This window comes from Bactrocera dorsalis, chromosome 2 (genome assembly GCF_023373825.1).
Source record: "Bactrocera dorsalis isolate Fly_Bdor chromosome 2, ASM2337382v1, whole genome shotgun sequence".
Classification (NCBI taxonomy): Eukaryota; Metazoa; Arthropoda; class Insecta; order Diptera; family Tephritidae; genus Bactrocera; species Bactrocera dorsalis.
This window is the reverse complement of record NC_064304.1, coordinates 84,747,606-84,762,835: the sequence shown is the minus strand read 5'-3', so window position 1 is coordinate 84,762,835 and position 15,230 is coordinate 84,747,606. Positions and strand designations below refer to the sequence as shown.

The window sequence follows — 15,230 nt, the reverse complement described above, 5'->3', positions numbered from 1 at the left end:
AAACATTAATCAAATGATCGGAATCCTCATACACTAACCGACATATTCGACATAAGGTTTGTTAGAAAAAATATGTAGGATATGAGAGTATCGACTCGATTTTATCTATTTTTGCCAATACTACATAGTATTAAGATGTCTCATACTAATAAAATGTTCGCTGAGTTTCACTAAGGTACATATCATCACCAATCATACGGTGTAAAGTCACCCCAATGTTATATGTTTGTAATATGGGAACTGGGTCAAGTTTTCGCCAATTTTATCTATTTTAGACACAAAGATACACTTTCATCAATGAAACACGCTCTCTCATTTTCATTGAGAAATTCAACTACAGTATTCATATACTTGTATAATATTATACATATATACATATAAGTATAGGTACTTGGGTTCACATATTCGGTACCCAGGTACCGACTTGAGCAGTTTTTGTTATATGTTAATTGCTTCTAGATTTCTACACTGGGAAGGAAATAATCAGATGGAATTTAAAATTGTGTTATTTGGGAAGTAGGCGTGGTTTCAGCCCGATTTCGCTCATTATTGCACGGTTAATTAGCAATGAGAGAAAAATGTCAAGTAGCATTTCGAATTAAAACTTAATTTTTGAGTTTACATAAAAGTAAAAACTACATTACAGTTATTAAACAATATATTTTATTAATTATAAATCTTTCTTATATCAATTTCTTTTTTTAAGTTAGTTTTCCGTTCACTTTTGTGAGGCACTGTACATAAATAAATATTTGTTTTGAATTTGATATGCGTTTCCTTTTCGAAATTTTATAAGAGATTCTTAGTAATATTTTCGCACGTAGTAGCAATATTTCTGATATAAATACTCACTTGACCGAGCATTTGCTTTCACAGTTGTGTACTCTACTTTCGCTGCAGTACACGGTAGTCGGAAAGCCGCTTAAGCAAACGTGTTAATCAGTACTAAATATAAATTGTATTACCATGTGGAAAGTTAAATTCTTCTTAATAATATTAGTTTTATTTGTGAACTGCAAACGAGCTTATGGTGATGAAGGTAAAAAAATATTGCCGATAAAAAGGGATGCCACAAATATTAAGAAATGAAAAATGTAGTATTAGAAACTTGCTGAAAATAATTTATACTATAATTTTGGTTCCGTAAAAATTAATAAACTAACTAAAAATGCCAGTTATTCGCTTTTACAGTATGAGCTCATGTTTTAGTGCAAGCAGTTAAAGAATAGGTGCCGAAAAATTTGTGAGCGTGGTTATGAATCGTTTTAGTCCATAACAACTGGTCATCGGCCGTGCGGTTTTGAGCATAAACTTCGTAATATTTGTCAGGTTATGGATAATGTTAATTGTTTTTATTTTGTATATGTGTGCTTTCAATTTTCATCAAGGCACACAACTGTTGCCGAGAAAAAATGCTTCAAATATCTCCATCAACGAGTCTGGGAGCGATTCCTCAGTTTGGTGTTGCAAATTATGCTTTATTGCTTTAGAAGATTATGTTTTGAAGATGATTTTGGGCAGGTGGCGGCTGCCTCAAATAAACTTCAGCCGAGAGCCCTAACTTTCTATCACTTCTGGAAGTACTGGAACCGCACGTCGGCAAAAAGCATCTGAATATTCTAATATTCTCTTACAAGGCGTCAATCGTCTCAGGTTAATCTGTGATGACAAACGACTTCTTATAACCTCACAATAATAGGCCAGCGTACAATTTTGGAAGATACGCTGCAGGCCCACGACAGGGCTCTGCTAAAGTTGCCATCAATAAATTGATTGTTTTGTTGACTGTGTGACGTGTAGCTGTGCTTTTGGAACCAAAAGATGTCCTCATCAATATCCTTCAATTTATGCGCAAAAAAATATTTCCTCAATAGAAATCGTAAGAGATTTTATAATATTTTGTCAAGTAGTTCGAAGTGGGATTGGCATTTTTCTATCTGATAATAAGAAAAATAGAAAACTGTTAACCAATTACCATCATACTTGGAGAGCTTTTCTTAGAGGTTTCTAAGAATCCATTTATAAGAGAACCAAGCGAACAAATATTTGATTTTTTTACGCATCCTATTGTATATAATATGTAAGCCACGTATATATAGTATATAAAAAGTATTCCTGCTAAGTGAAGATCAAGCAAGCTATAACCAGCGGATACATACTATATAATCGTACAAACTTGCGATACATAGCTGGATACATACCATACAGTCGTAGAAACATGCGTTCGTTCTCACAGACGCGAAACGGGCGAACAGCAAATTCATTTCATACTTGTACTACATATGTACATACACATCCATACATAAGTGCTTAGCTCAGTAGATACTGGGGACTGTGGTTGTGGTGCTCAGTACAAGATCGGTTGTAAGCAAACGATAACGAGTTTAAGGAACTTTATAAAGTTATAGTTAAAAAACTAAAAAACACACTATTAAACCACATCAAACTAAAACGAGAAAAATATTTTTTAATGTGAATAATGTAGTAAACTCGATATTATCGAAAAATGTGACACAAAGCATCCCAAACATACAAATACTCAGGTGAAGCTAATAAATGCGTTATAAAAAAAAAAGAAAAAGCGTTTAAGTGATGCAGTCCATGCTCTCACGAAGCTCGGAATCCCCTCAGATAACGAATCCTGCGCTGTGCTTAAATTTGTGTGGATTCTCCTATAACTTGGTGAAACATCAAATACGATGCTCAAAGAACAGTTTACGTAAACTTTTTCATCGCTGCACTAATATTGCGATCCCGTTGTTTTTCTCAGCAGATATTTATACTGTTACATTTTTGCGTCGAATATGATGCCTTGTTATACTGCCGTAGTGGTTGAGACTCGCATGTCGCCTTTATTAAAGTTTACAACAGCCTTTCTGTCCAGTTAATAGAGTTGCCCGATTAATATAGCGTCCACTTAATAGAGCTTTGACTGTATTTTTTATTTATGGATTATTTTGTCTGTCTTCAAAGTTGGTTCGAACCGGATACAGTGTGCTAAATTATCTAAAAATCGGTTCAGTAGTTTAGGAGTTCATCGCGGACAAACAACGTGATACGTAATTTTTACATATGGGTAATTCCATCAATTGGCGACATGGTTATGTACCCGTGGCTTTCCGATAAAAATATTTTTAAAATCTAAAAAAATTTTCAAAATCCCAAAAAAAAACGTAAAAAAAACAGTTTTTTGTGCTTTTTCACCAACTTTTTTTCAAAATTGACTTTTCCATTCGATTCCTCGTTCAATTTTACATAAGAATCAGTGTTTAAAAATATGGGACATTGATCCCATGAACAGCAAACAAAATGCTAAGTTGTCATTATACGGCGCAGGCTATTAACTCCTAAAGCTATACTTGTCACGCAGGAAAAAAGCATGTGTGTGTGTGTTTTTGATTATATTTTCAAAACTTACAGAACATTTTAATTCTTGAACATGCAATGAGCTTGAAAAAGTTTTCACATTGAGGAAATTTTCTTGATCAGCTGAAGGACGGCGTGGAAACGTTGTGTGCCTTTTATCGTCAAAGCTTTTGCAAATCAATTCTCAAGAAACTGCTTTTTGTTTTCATAAATATCTCTACTCAGAAAAAAAAAACAATTTTTTTTTATTGAAGTTCGTGCTATCGCACGGACCTTTTCCATCGGCAGTCGCAGTGTCACAGTGCCATTCCGCTTGAATTCGAAGTCTTGCGACTTTTTTTTTTTTCAAATTTTCGATCACTTTCTCCTGGAACATGTATACAGAAATAGAATTATGTTTCAAACAGTGTGAAAGCCCAAACAAACAGAAATTGTTTCAAATCTCCATGTCCTTGATAATAAATTACTGTTGGAAATAGTGTAGCCTGATTGTTGTTCCAGTGAAAGGCCTGAGCAGCGTCTTGTACGACGAATGCCAAATCTTATACTATTTAGAAGTATTTCACCTGGACCCAAATTTTCTTTCAATTGAGTGAAATAGTTAGTTTGTTTTGAAGTAAAAGTTTTCTCAGATCTTCCATGAAGGTGTCAAGAAATTCCCCAGTTTCAATTGTCACATTTTATATCGAATTTCATCAATATCATTTTCTTCGCAGTAGAAGTCAAGTTGTTGCCGAACTTCATTGATTTGTGGGCATGAAGTGCAGGTTAGATTATAGCACGATTCATCTGGATTCGAGCATACACATTTTTCCAATAGGTCTTTAAATGAAGGTTTTTTTTTTGGTAATCCATGAGGTCTTCTTAAAAAACTTGTTAAATTTGACTGTTATAACATAAAATACATAATCTTCCAGTTTCTTCATAACTAATCCGATTTAATCACAGTTAAAGCCAATGAGATATATTTTTTATTAATTATCATTAGATGTCTTTACAGTATTTAAAAAAAAAATATTCAAAAAAAATAAAGCCATGAAATTCATTTCAAATGCACATTTTCGTGTGATGTTAATTCTTTGTTCATTATTTATTTATTATGAACTTGTTTATGTATCTATTCATTATTAATTTTTTCACCAATCATTCATTCATTTTTATACCCTGAACAGGGTATATTAAGTTTGTCACGATGTTTGTAACACCCAGAAGGAAAGGTCGGAGACCCTATAAAGTATATATATAAATGATTAGTATGTCGAGCTGAGTCTATTTAGCCATGCCCGTCTGTCTGTCTGTATATATACAAACTAGTCCCTCAGTTTTTAAGATATCGTTTTGAAATTTTGCAAACGTCATTTTCTCTTCAAGAAGCTGCTCATTTGTCGGAACTGCGGATATCGGACCACTATAACATATAGCTGCCATACAAACTGAACGATCGGAATCAAGTTATTGTATGGAAAACTTTCACATTTGACGAGATATATTCAAGAAATTTGGTATAGATTAATTTTTAAGGAAACAATGTAATCTCCGATGAAATTGTTCCGATCGGATTACTATAGCATATAGCTGCCATACAAACTGAACGATCGGAATCAAGTTCTTGTATGGAAAACTTTTTCATTTGACCAGATATATTCACGAAATTTGGTATAGATTATGTTTTAAGCCAATAATGTAATCTCCGAAGAAATTGTTCAGATCGGATTGCTATAGCATATAGCTTTCATACAAACTGAACACATAGTTACTAACAGAAATGCACCTGTGAAGGGTATTTAGCTTCGGTGCAACCGAAGTTAACGTTTTTTCTTGTTTTATGATCATTTATTTATTCATTAATCTATTCACTTAAGTATATTCATTCATCGAATTATGATCGTGATCGTGATACTTATTTATTTAATTATCATTCTGAAAGCTGTCTTAGTAGATAATACATTCTCACTATACTGATAAAGGTTCAAGAATTTGTTTCAAAAATCAAAAAAGTTCTTTAGCTTACCTTCCAACGTCAACTTCACATTTTCATGGATCATATGTATGTATGTACAGTATGCGTGCCACTGCTACCTGCTAAAAACGCAGTGCTGGGGGCTAAGTAAAGCAATTTTTGAAAACCCGAAATATTCATCAAAACTAGTTTTCTGACTTGTTGTCTTTTGTCATCTTTCTGAATGATTGATTTACTGTCCCTCTTTCCAGGAAGTTGCTTTGAATTTTCTTCGCTCTCATAAAATTGAACGATCTTTTCTTCGATAGATTAGTCCAGAAATTTAGGTCCAACTTTTTTCGTTGTCCTTAAAGATGCATCGACGTAATTATCATTTTGTATTTGTTTTGCTGTTTTTATTTGCCACTTTGTTGATCCCTCAAATTCTTGACATATTTCACTGTACGACCAATCACTTGGGCTTTTCGAAATCTGTCAGCATTGTTGTCGATTGAAACATGTTTGGTATATAAAATGATACGAAAAACTCAAATAAGACAGAGAACAATGATTTTATTGCAAAAACTTTTTATTTTATCTGCCTGTTTCTGATTGGAAAGCCGTTCTAATATTCCCAATAATTGCAAAATATTCCTGAATTATAATGTCCGCTTTCGAAGTAGGAACAACATTAAAATCGTTTTCGAATTTCTTTTTTTACCATTTCTTGCATTTCTTCAAGCTTATTTGACGTGTAAGAAGTTCTCAGTAACCTGTAATTATCAATATATGGATTAAGAAGTATTTTTCTGTGCACAGATTTTTGAGCAGGAAAATTATCAATCGCAATCGTTATGAATTCGAATAATTTCGAACGTAGGTATGCATACATTTTTTTTGACTGGCGAAACCCTCAAAATTACGAAATTTCCATGTGTTGAACCCTGACTACTAGTTTGATCCGAAGAATGTTGACTTTGAGATTGTTCTGGTGTTTGCGATTTAATTAAAGAAGGATTAGATTTTATGACTTCTTTGCGACATTTTGTGCACTGAGCTGATGATATGCACTGCTAAATTTTCATAAACGGTCATTCGGAAATGGACGTAAGTCACTTCCTGATTTAGAATCTAAAAAACGCTTTGCATGTTTTTTGCTGTTCATGGGATCAGGGTCCCATATTTTTGAACACTGATTCTTATGTAAAATTGAACGAGGAGTCGAATGGAATAGTCAATTAAAAAAAAAAAAATGGTGGAAAAAACACAAAAAACTAAGACTTTTTTACATAAAATTGTATAACTTCAAAAATCGTCGTTAAAAAATAAAATGTATTTTTTTTTGATTGATCGAAATTTTAATTGCGCGCCAAGAAACAGTGGAGCAATGATATGATATTCTAGATATAGTTTGGTCAAAAGCGGTGAACCACGGGTACAAAACCATGTCGCCAATTAATGGAATGGCCCATATAAAGATTTCAAATTTAATTTTTTAGCATTCTTTTGTAAGATCAATAAACCGGATTTAAGTTTATTTATATTTATTAATACAGTATAAATTTTAATTTTTAGCTAAAAATATGGGGTAGAATATGAGTTAGTGTTTTGAATACGCCGTCTCGAAAACATTGGCTCGCACTTTCTTCGCCCTTTCAGTTGATTGACTTATTTTAAACAAAAGAAAATAAGCGGGCTTTTAATCTAAAAGGTTAATAGCGCGAAAGGGGCTATTATCAAATGAATATAACAAAAATTGGACTTTCGGTACACATTTGAAAAATGATTATGAATATTATATTTTATTCTAATAAACCAATATATAGCCACTTGTCTTTAATCCGTTAAGAGAACGTCGTTTTTTGATAACAATATGTAGCTGTGCCTTAATTGAAGTACTTCCTTAGCTTTCCTATATTTCGATATGCAAAATGTCTAATGAGAATTAAGTGAACGAATAATGTTAGATATGATATAGTTTTATGTCGAAAATGTGTAAAATCAGTTCACGAATTACCGTAGCTTCTATAAAATACATATATGCAGTAAGTTGTATTTCGGGATTAGAGATTAAAAACAAATATTAATCACCGAAAATTTAATTGTTTTTCAAAATATTCTATATCTATAAACTTCTGCATGCGTCAAAAATTTGTGTGAGATCACAAGGGAAAAATATTTGCTCCAACCAAATGTTCAAGCAATATTTAGTGCATGCTGGCCCCACTAAAGCCCACAGTTGTCTCAATCCCACGGTGGGTCATACGACGATCTTGCAGTATCAGTTTGCGCACAACATCAATAGTTTCCGAAACCAGTACAGACTTTGGACGACCTTCACGAAACTCGTCTTGGAATAATCTACGACCTTTATTCAATAATCTCAGACTTCTTGAACTCAATATTCTCTATTAAAAAACTTTTCAATAACTTTCTGTAGAAAAAAAGCGTAATATTTTAATGAAGTTGAGTGTATAAGTTTTCATAAACATAATTTATGCCTACATTAAAAACTAATATAAAGATTTGCGATTTCTGATTAGCTTTCTTCCTATAACCTTGGCGTTGAGTTTATATCAGTTATATCTCATTTGAATTTATTGGATTGATTTTAATATATGTAAATATTTCAAACTCAAATCCAGACATGGTGTTTAGATAAAATGAGTCCATGGCCTATAATATACGTATGTTAATATGATACCAAGTATGATTGTAATCCATTCACGTTTTAGTTGAATAATGAATTTCGAATTTATTTGTAACTCTTTCATACCCTGAACAAGCTATGTTAAGTCTGCCACGAAGTTGTAACAGCCAGAAGAAACGTCGCAGACCCTACGGTCAGACTTATGAGCTGTATCCTAAGTTTTTGAGACATCAATTTGAAATCTTACACACGTTTTTTTTTAGACAAGACGCTGCTCATTTGGTGGAACCGCTTGATCAAATTCAAGGCCTTGTATGGAAAACATTTCTATTTGACAAGATATTTTCACGAAATTGGGCAATATCATTATCCAAGGTATTGCTACATTTTCCAATTGTTTAGTACGGACCATTATAGCATACAACTGCCATTCAAACTGACCGATCAGAATCAAGATAAAGGTTCTTATTCGTTGTCTTCTTCCTGAAGATTGTTTCACTTTATAAGTAGGTGTTAAAACAACTTCTTCTCAGCTTGGTTTGTGGCCTAAGCCCACATTTTAATGATTTTTAATCCACAGATTACAACTACTGAGAAAGCTGTTACAAGAGTATAAAAAGCTCTCAAGTATAAGAATATATTTAAATAATAATATATTATTTATTTTTCAATTGTAGAAGTATGCGATCACGACCTGGGGTTTAGATGTAATAATGGTTCGATTATCGACTGTTTGGACGTATGTAATGGCAAAAAAGATTGTGAAGATGGTTCTGACGAATTCTTGCGGAATGATGTCACAGAAAGCCCCTGTCGAAACCTGGAGTGCCCCAATAATCATGTGAAGTGTAATTATGGTGCTTGCATTCCAATGGATTACCAGTGCGATAACAATTACAATTGTGCTGACAATTCGGATGAGTGGAAATATTATTGCCACAAACATAAAGAGTAATCAATTTTGCTAAAGCTTAAAGTTCTTTTGTGACCTAATTTAATAATTAAATATGTGTGTTTCTGTTTTATTTTTCTTGAAGCAATCCTGAAGAATTCAAGTCGTGTGAGTCTGGCGATTTTATTCCAAAAAATAAATTTTGTAACGGAAAAGTCGATTGTCCTAGAGACGACAGTGACGAATGGCCACATTTATGCAACTTATGGCCTTGTCCGGTCAAAACGCATTTCCGTTGCAAATCTGGTGGATGTATTCCTCTAACTAAAAAATGTGATAACAATAAAGATTGTTATGATAATTCGGACGAGAAAGATTGTGGTAGAAAAGTAACAAAAAATCCAGTATCTATAACACCAAGTCAGGGCTGTCTAATTAGAGATGATCCAAATTATTATATAAAAAATGAGCTCGAGAATTATAACATTAATCCCGGGGACCGAGTTCCCGTCAACACACTCATTATTATTAAATGTAGAAATAACTTCGTCTTGCATGGAAACTACCACGAACAGAAGAGAATATGTGAAAGAAATGGTGTGTGGGATTCCCCCCTACCGCATTGCATAAGTGAGTATAACGTTTACATAATTGGTTTGAATTCATATGTGTGTGTATGTATATGTTGATAACTTTTTGTATCCTGCTTGGTTGTTATACTTTCGCAACTTGTAACAGTATAACAGTGACTGACTTTTATCAAAAAAAGTTTTTGGGCATAAGAATAAATATGTACCTTAAGAGCACTACTTGTACAAAGTTTTATCCCGATATATTTCGATTTCACAGTATGTAATAGGAATGGCTATGTAACCTCACGTAACAAATTGAGATGAAATTGGTCGGGTAGTTCCAGAGATACAGGATTTCATCTGGTGGGGGGTGCCAAAGTTACAGTTCGTTCAGATAACGAACTGTATTAGTGCTCAGTTCTGACACTTTATATATCTTTTATTATCCAATTACGCCCGCTTAAAACATTGACCTCTCTTGGATCCAGACCTTTAAATTTTTACTCAAGTTATAGACGAAATGGACAAAGCTACATACATACATACAGGTGAAGCTAAAAAAAAAGTTATAAAAAGCGAGAAACTACTGACATAGGTTCCCGATTATACTTTAGATTAATGTCAAAAAGAAATGCTATAAATGCGACGCTTGTACACACCTAACCGCAAATTTTGAATTTTCGCAGGTTACCAGTATTCGAGATTCGATTGTTTTGTTGCGCTATATTGGTACTCATATCCCTTTCGTATGCTGACAAGGTCAGCCATTGTGAATGTTAAGAAATACTAAATTCGCCATACCTTTTGAACAAAGCTCGCAGACCCCCCTTAGACGCACTCTATTTTCAAAAGTAATATGTAGGGTGCTCGACTACGAAAATTGCCACATTAATATGATGAAAATAATAGTTAGTCTAAGCTAGATCGATGTAAGTACATACGTATGTATATAAATATTAAAATGGGATATGATGCAGAAATTAGTAGTGAATGATTCCAACCACTCTCGGTTTGTCGAAAACTAAATTTCAATTCATTTGCAAGTTTTTTATTTATTTAATATAAAGTGTTTTCATCACCTGAACATATTTTTCCGCCTTTATGACCCAAAAATTGCGAGAGTATAAAGGTTCGGTTACACCGGAGTTTAGCTCATAAGTATTTAGTTCAGAAAAAGGTACGTTCATTTACTAATTTATTGAAATTCTTTTTCAGAATATTGCGGTGCAGGAATCCTAAACAACAGCAAATCTACAACAGCCCTATGCTCGTTTGAAGGAGCGGGGGTTCCTTGTAACAATATAGTACCTGATACGATTGCCAAAGTGTCGTGTGCTGATAGTTATAAAATGCCGGAACAACTAGGGTTCGTATAAAGTATTACCGATCTAATACTATAAGTTCTAATAGACTGTACAGTATTAGGATCCTCATGGCTAAAAGACTGAGCGCTACTCAGATTATTTTATAATAAAGTATTCGTAAATATCTGAAAGTATATTCTTCAGAATTTTGGCGATGTTTACTCGCTGTACTGGCTCTTGAAACTTTCCGGAACAGGGCGCATCATTCGTGTTATCAAAACTTTACCAATTGTGTTAATTTCTTTTTTTGAGGAAAGCATTTTGTAGCTTATGCAGTATGAGTACCGCCTTGTCACACAAATTTATATTTCATCCAATTAAGTGTATGTCATTATAAGTATTGTACAAGTAGTTTACGATATCGAGACTTCATAGTTAGATGACTTCGTTGTATGAGGTTTTAATTGTTCTTCCGCTCTATACCACACATACTATATTATTATTACCCTGAACAGGGTATATTAAGTTTGTCACGAAGTTTGTAACACCCACAAGCAGGGGTGGGAGACCCTGTAAAGTATATCTATAAATGATCAGTATGTCAAGCTGTGTCGATTTAGCCATGTCCGTCTGTCTGTCCGTCCGTCTGTCTGTATATATACGAACTAGTCCCTCAGTTTTTAAGATATCGTTTTGAAAACGTCATTTTCTCCTCAAGAAGCTGCTCATTTGTCGGAACTGCCGATATTGGACTACTATAACATATAGCTGTCATACAAAGTGAACGATCGGAATCATATTCTTGTATGGAAAACTTTCACATTTCACAATGTATTTTTACAAACGTTGGCAAAGGTTATTTTTTAAAGCAACAATGTAATCTGCGAAGAAATTGTTCAGATCAGATTACTATAGCATATAGCTTCCGTACAAACTGAACACATAGTTACTAACAGAAATGCACCTGTGAAGGGTATTTAGCTTCGGTGCAACCGAAGTTAACGTTTTTTCTTGTTTTTTCATTTTATTTTCTTTATATATCTTTTAAATCAGCGATTCCGCTTCCTATGAAATGACCTGCAAAAGCGATGGAAATTGGAGTAAAAGGAAAGCCAATTGCGAACCGATTTGCGGTCGTTACGCATCAGATAGCGCATCAGTAGCTCCATGGCACGTAGGTGTCAAAACATATTTGAACCAGATGTGCGGAGGTACTATTGTCTCTCCAAGTATTGTGATAACTGGTGAGTAAAATATTTCCATCAAATTCCCAAATCTTCGAAAGAATAAATGTGAAGGACGTTTAACTCCAATAGAGAGAGAGATACCAAATACGAGTGAATCCGCTGCTCAACAGATAAAACTGAAATGTGCCTAAATAGCTGGGTGAATGGGACCGAATTATACCACATCCACATTAAAAAATATCATATTGTTAGGTCGCTTTTTGTTTTGTTACCGAATTTTTGATCTCTCGCAACATGTTGCTACAAAGTATAATAGTTTTGTTCACTTAAGAGTTGTTTGCATCACCTACAACTAATCGAGATCGATATACAGTTATATATTTGTATTAGGATGAAATCCGTGAAATCCGTATGACTTTCTGTCTGTCCGTTTATCTGTGCAAGCGATAACTTGAGTAAAAATTGAGATATTTCCATGAAACATTCAGGAGTTCCTGTGAGAGTAAAAGGCTTCGTCACCTAGAGGCTTACAATGGACGAATCGGCCCCATCTACTTCCCACATGATAAAATTTTAAAATCCAACTGATTCTTTCATATTCATGTATACCAATCATATACCCATTAAGTTATCTTAACAAAAAATTACACATATAATGTCATCAATATGCGCAATATATGTAAATGTCAAGATACCGATTATGTGTACCTGAGTACCTATTGTGGACTTTTTACCAAAAATAGATAACCGACTGTATTAAATTGACCCTAATTGGGTTGAGTTTCAGTAAAATAGCCCTTCTTTGCATGTTGATTATATACTCGTTTTTATTGCAGCTCTACATTGCGTCCAATTTGAAGATGAACCAGCTCTTAGCGTCGACAAAGTTGTAGTGATAATCGCGGGGAATTCAGTCAATGTGTCGGAGATTATCGTAGGAGGGTATGTATATGTCCACGTATATAGCTTGCTCTTATAATACATAATTGACCAAGCGGTTCTGGCCCAACAACTCTAAAAAATATCGACGATAGTTTTAATATGCACCATATTGTGAACAAGTCATTCACTCCCTTAGTTCCTGAGTACACCCATTACATAAATCAATTACTCAACGTAACAAAAAAATTTTAGCTTGAACAACTCATAGTTATGTCAATTTTCATACCATTATGTAATCATCGAGCATCGAAACACGTTTTAAACCAAACAACAAATTTTGTACTAGAATATTAAGCAGGCATTTTTATTACCATTTTCGGGCTTCTGGCGTGGCATGCGGTTGAATTTATTAATGAACCGAATACTGTTTGACCCATTTTGCTGAATATTAATGTTTGACCATAATTAATGGTGCTCTGAAACTGCCGTTGCTTTGAGAGCTTTCTTCAGTATTTAAGCGAAGCCGATGATGCGTTTTTAAGGCCGTTATATAAATTTATTGTATCGGGTTTTCCAATAAGAGCGCTACAAAAGTTTTTTTATATAAAACATCAACGGTTTGGGATATCAATGAAACTATGTATTCCTGTGGAAGTACATTTGATGGCATTATGTATGGAACTCGACTTCTTTTGCATGGCTACCATGGGCATGTTTGCGGAAGTCCAGACGGAGAACCTAATTTTCGACGGTTTTCGAGCATAAATCGGCCGATCCTGTTACAATTTCAAGTTCGATATTCGTACGAAGTTCATCAATCGTCACTGGCTTGTTGGCACAGACCATAGACTTGACGTAGCCCTACAGAAAACAGTCTAAAGCCGTTAAATCTCACCAGCGAGACGGCCAATTGACTGGGCCATTTCGGTAAACGGTAGACACGCTTTCCAAACTTGGTTTTCAATAAATCAAATGCGACATTCGCTGTATGACTTGTGGCGCCGTCCTGTTGGATCCACATATTGTTTAAGTCCATATTATTCGGTTATCATTGAGCCGTAGTGGGTCCCATTCACAGTAACGTGCCGGACTCGATCATCACAGAAGAAGTACGGCCCAATGACGTCGCCGGTCCATAAACCGCACCAAACTGTAATTTTTTCGGGATGCAATGGTTACTCATGGAGGAGGTACGGATGTATTGTTACAGGAATAAAAAATTCATTGTTATCTCAAGCCTTTTTTTTTATTAAAAAAAACTTTAGTTGCGCTCTTATTGGAAACCCCGCTCTTACCTGTAAAAGTGAGGCCACTCCGAGCTTTGGTAATAAGTTTTAAAAACGTTGATTCGTTTTTGGATCCTCTATCTTTCCATGATAAAACGACATACTTTACTGAAGGGAAATGTCGAAAGAGCTAGAAAAAATTTGTCGTCTTTTGATGTCCCCTTCGGTGTACTTTGTATAGTCTTCACCATGTATTTAAAACAATTTTTTGGGGACATTTCGAAAGCACATCATTTTAGTATTAAGCAATTACTCGAGCATTTCTATATAGTACTTCTGGTTAATGTTTCTCAACAATTTTTCTCACTTCAGACAAATCGATGTTGCCCTACTAAAACTAAGCGAAATACTTACTTTGAGTAAGAGCATAAGACCGATATGTAGAACTGAGAGCGAATACATTGTGAACTCCACAAAAGCATTTCTTCATGGTTGGCCGAAAGATACAAACAAAGTCACAGATGTACTTCATAAAACCGAACTGGATGTATTGCCTCGTCATAACTGCGGCGCCAATTTGAATGGAACGTATATTTGTGTGCGCCCCGCATATAAACTTGATAGAAAGGAAACCCTGTGCGAAGGAGATAGTGGAAGCGGGATCATTGCCGAAAGCAACGGCGTGAACTATATAATTGGCATACTCAGTTTTAAGCCCGGCCGCTATGTAAAATGCACAAACGAGCCTATTGTTGCCGTCATGTTTAACCAAATACCAAAATCACTGAAAACTAGAATTATCTCGGACAGAGAACCTTTGTATGACATGAATCATCTATTCATGAATCTAATGAAAAAGTAAAAATTTCAAAATTTCGACTTTGAAAAAAATAAATACATATAGTAGCTGTACCCCGGTTTGATCCGCGGTTTATTAGGAAAACAAATTGAGTATTAAAAGTGTTTAAATGAGTTAAGCATCCACCCCTCTACCCGGTAAAATTGGCGCATCCTAATGCGCCTGTGCAATTCACCACAGATGATGATTACAACACAACTAAACACATTTGTACACCAACCCTGTCAACAAAAAGGATGCGCAACGGGAAGGCAGGCGCATATCGTTAAAAACAATTCGAACAAAACATTCGTTTACACCCAGCGCCGCGTCGACACCTTCCGCCAGCACCTTCATTCAATTCGATACTATAT

At 34.6% G+C, this 15,230-nt stretch overlaps 1 protein-coding gene across 1 annotated transcript; it reads left to right on the top strand.

Annotated features, from left to right (window-relative positions):
• The first annotated feature begins 868 nt into the window (after positions 1 to 868).
• Positions 869 to 14,980, top strand: LOC125776535 (modular serine protease-like). The gene is made up of 7 exons (XM_049449102.1): positions 869 to 1,039; positions 8,633 to 8,906; positions 8,993 to 9,477; positions 10,635 to 10,785; positions 11,777 to 11,967; positions 12,747 to 12,852; positions 14,391 to 14,980. Exons 1-7 carry the CDS (start codon positions 967 to 969, stop codon positions 14,878 to 14,880), a joined length of 1,770 nt encoding a protein of 589 aa, XP_049305059.1. The 5' UTR covers positions 869 to 966; the 3' UTR covers positions 14,881 to 14,980.
• The last annotated feature ends 250 nt before the right edge of the window (positions 14,981 to 15,230 follow it).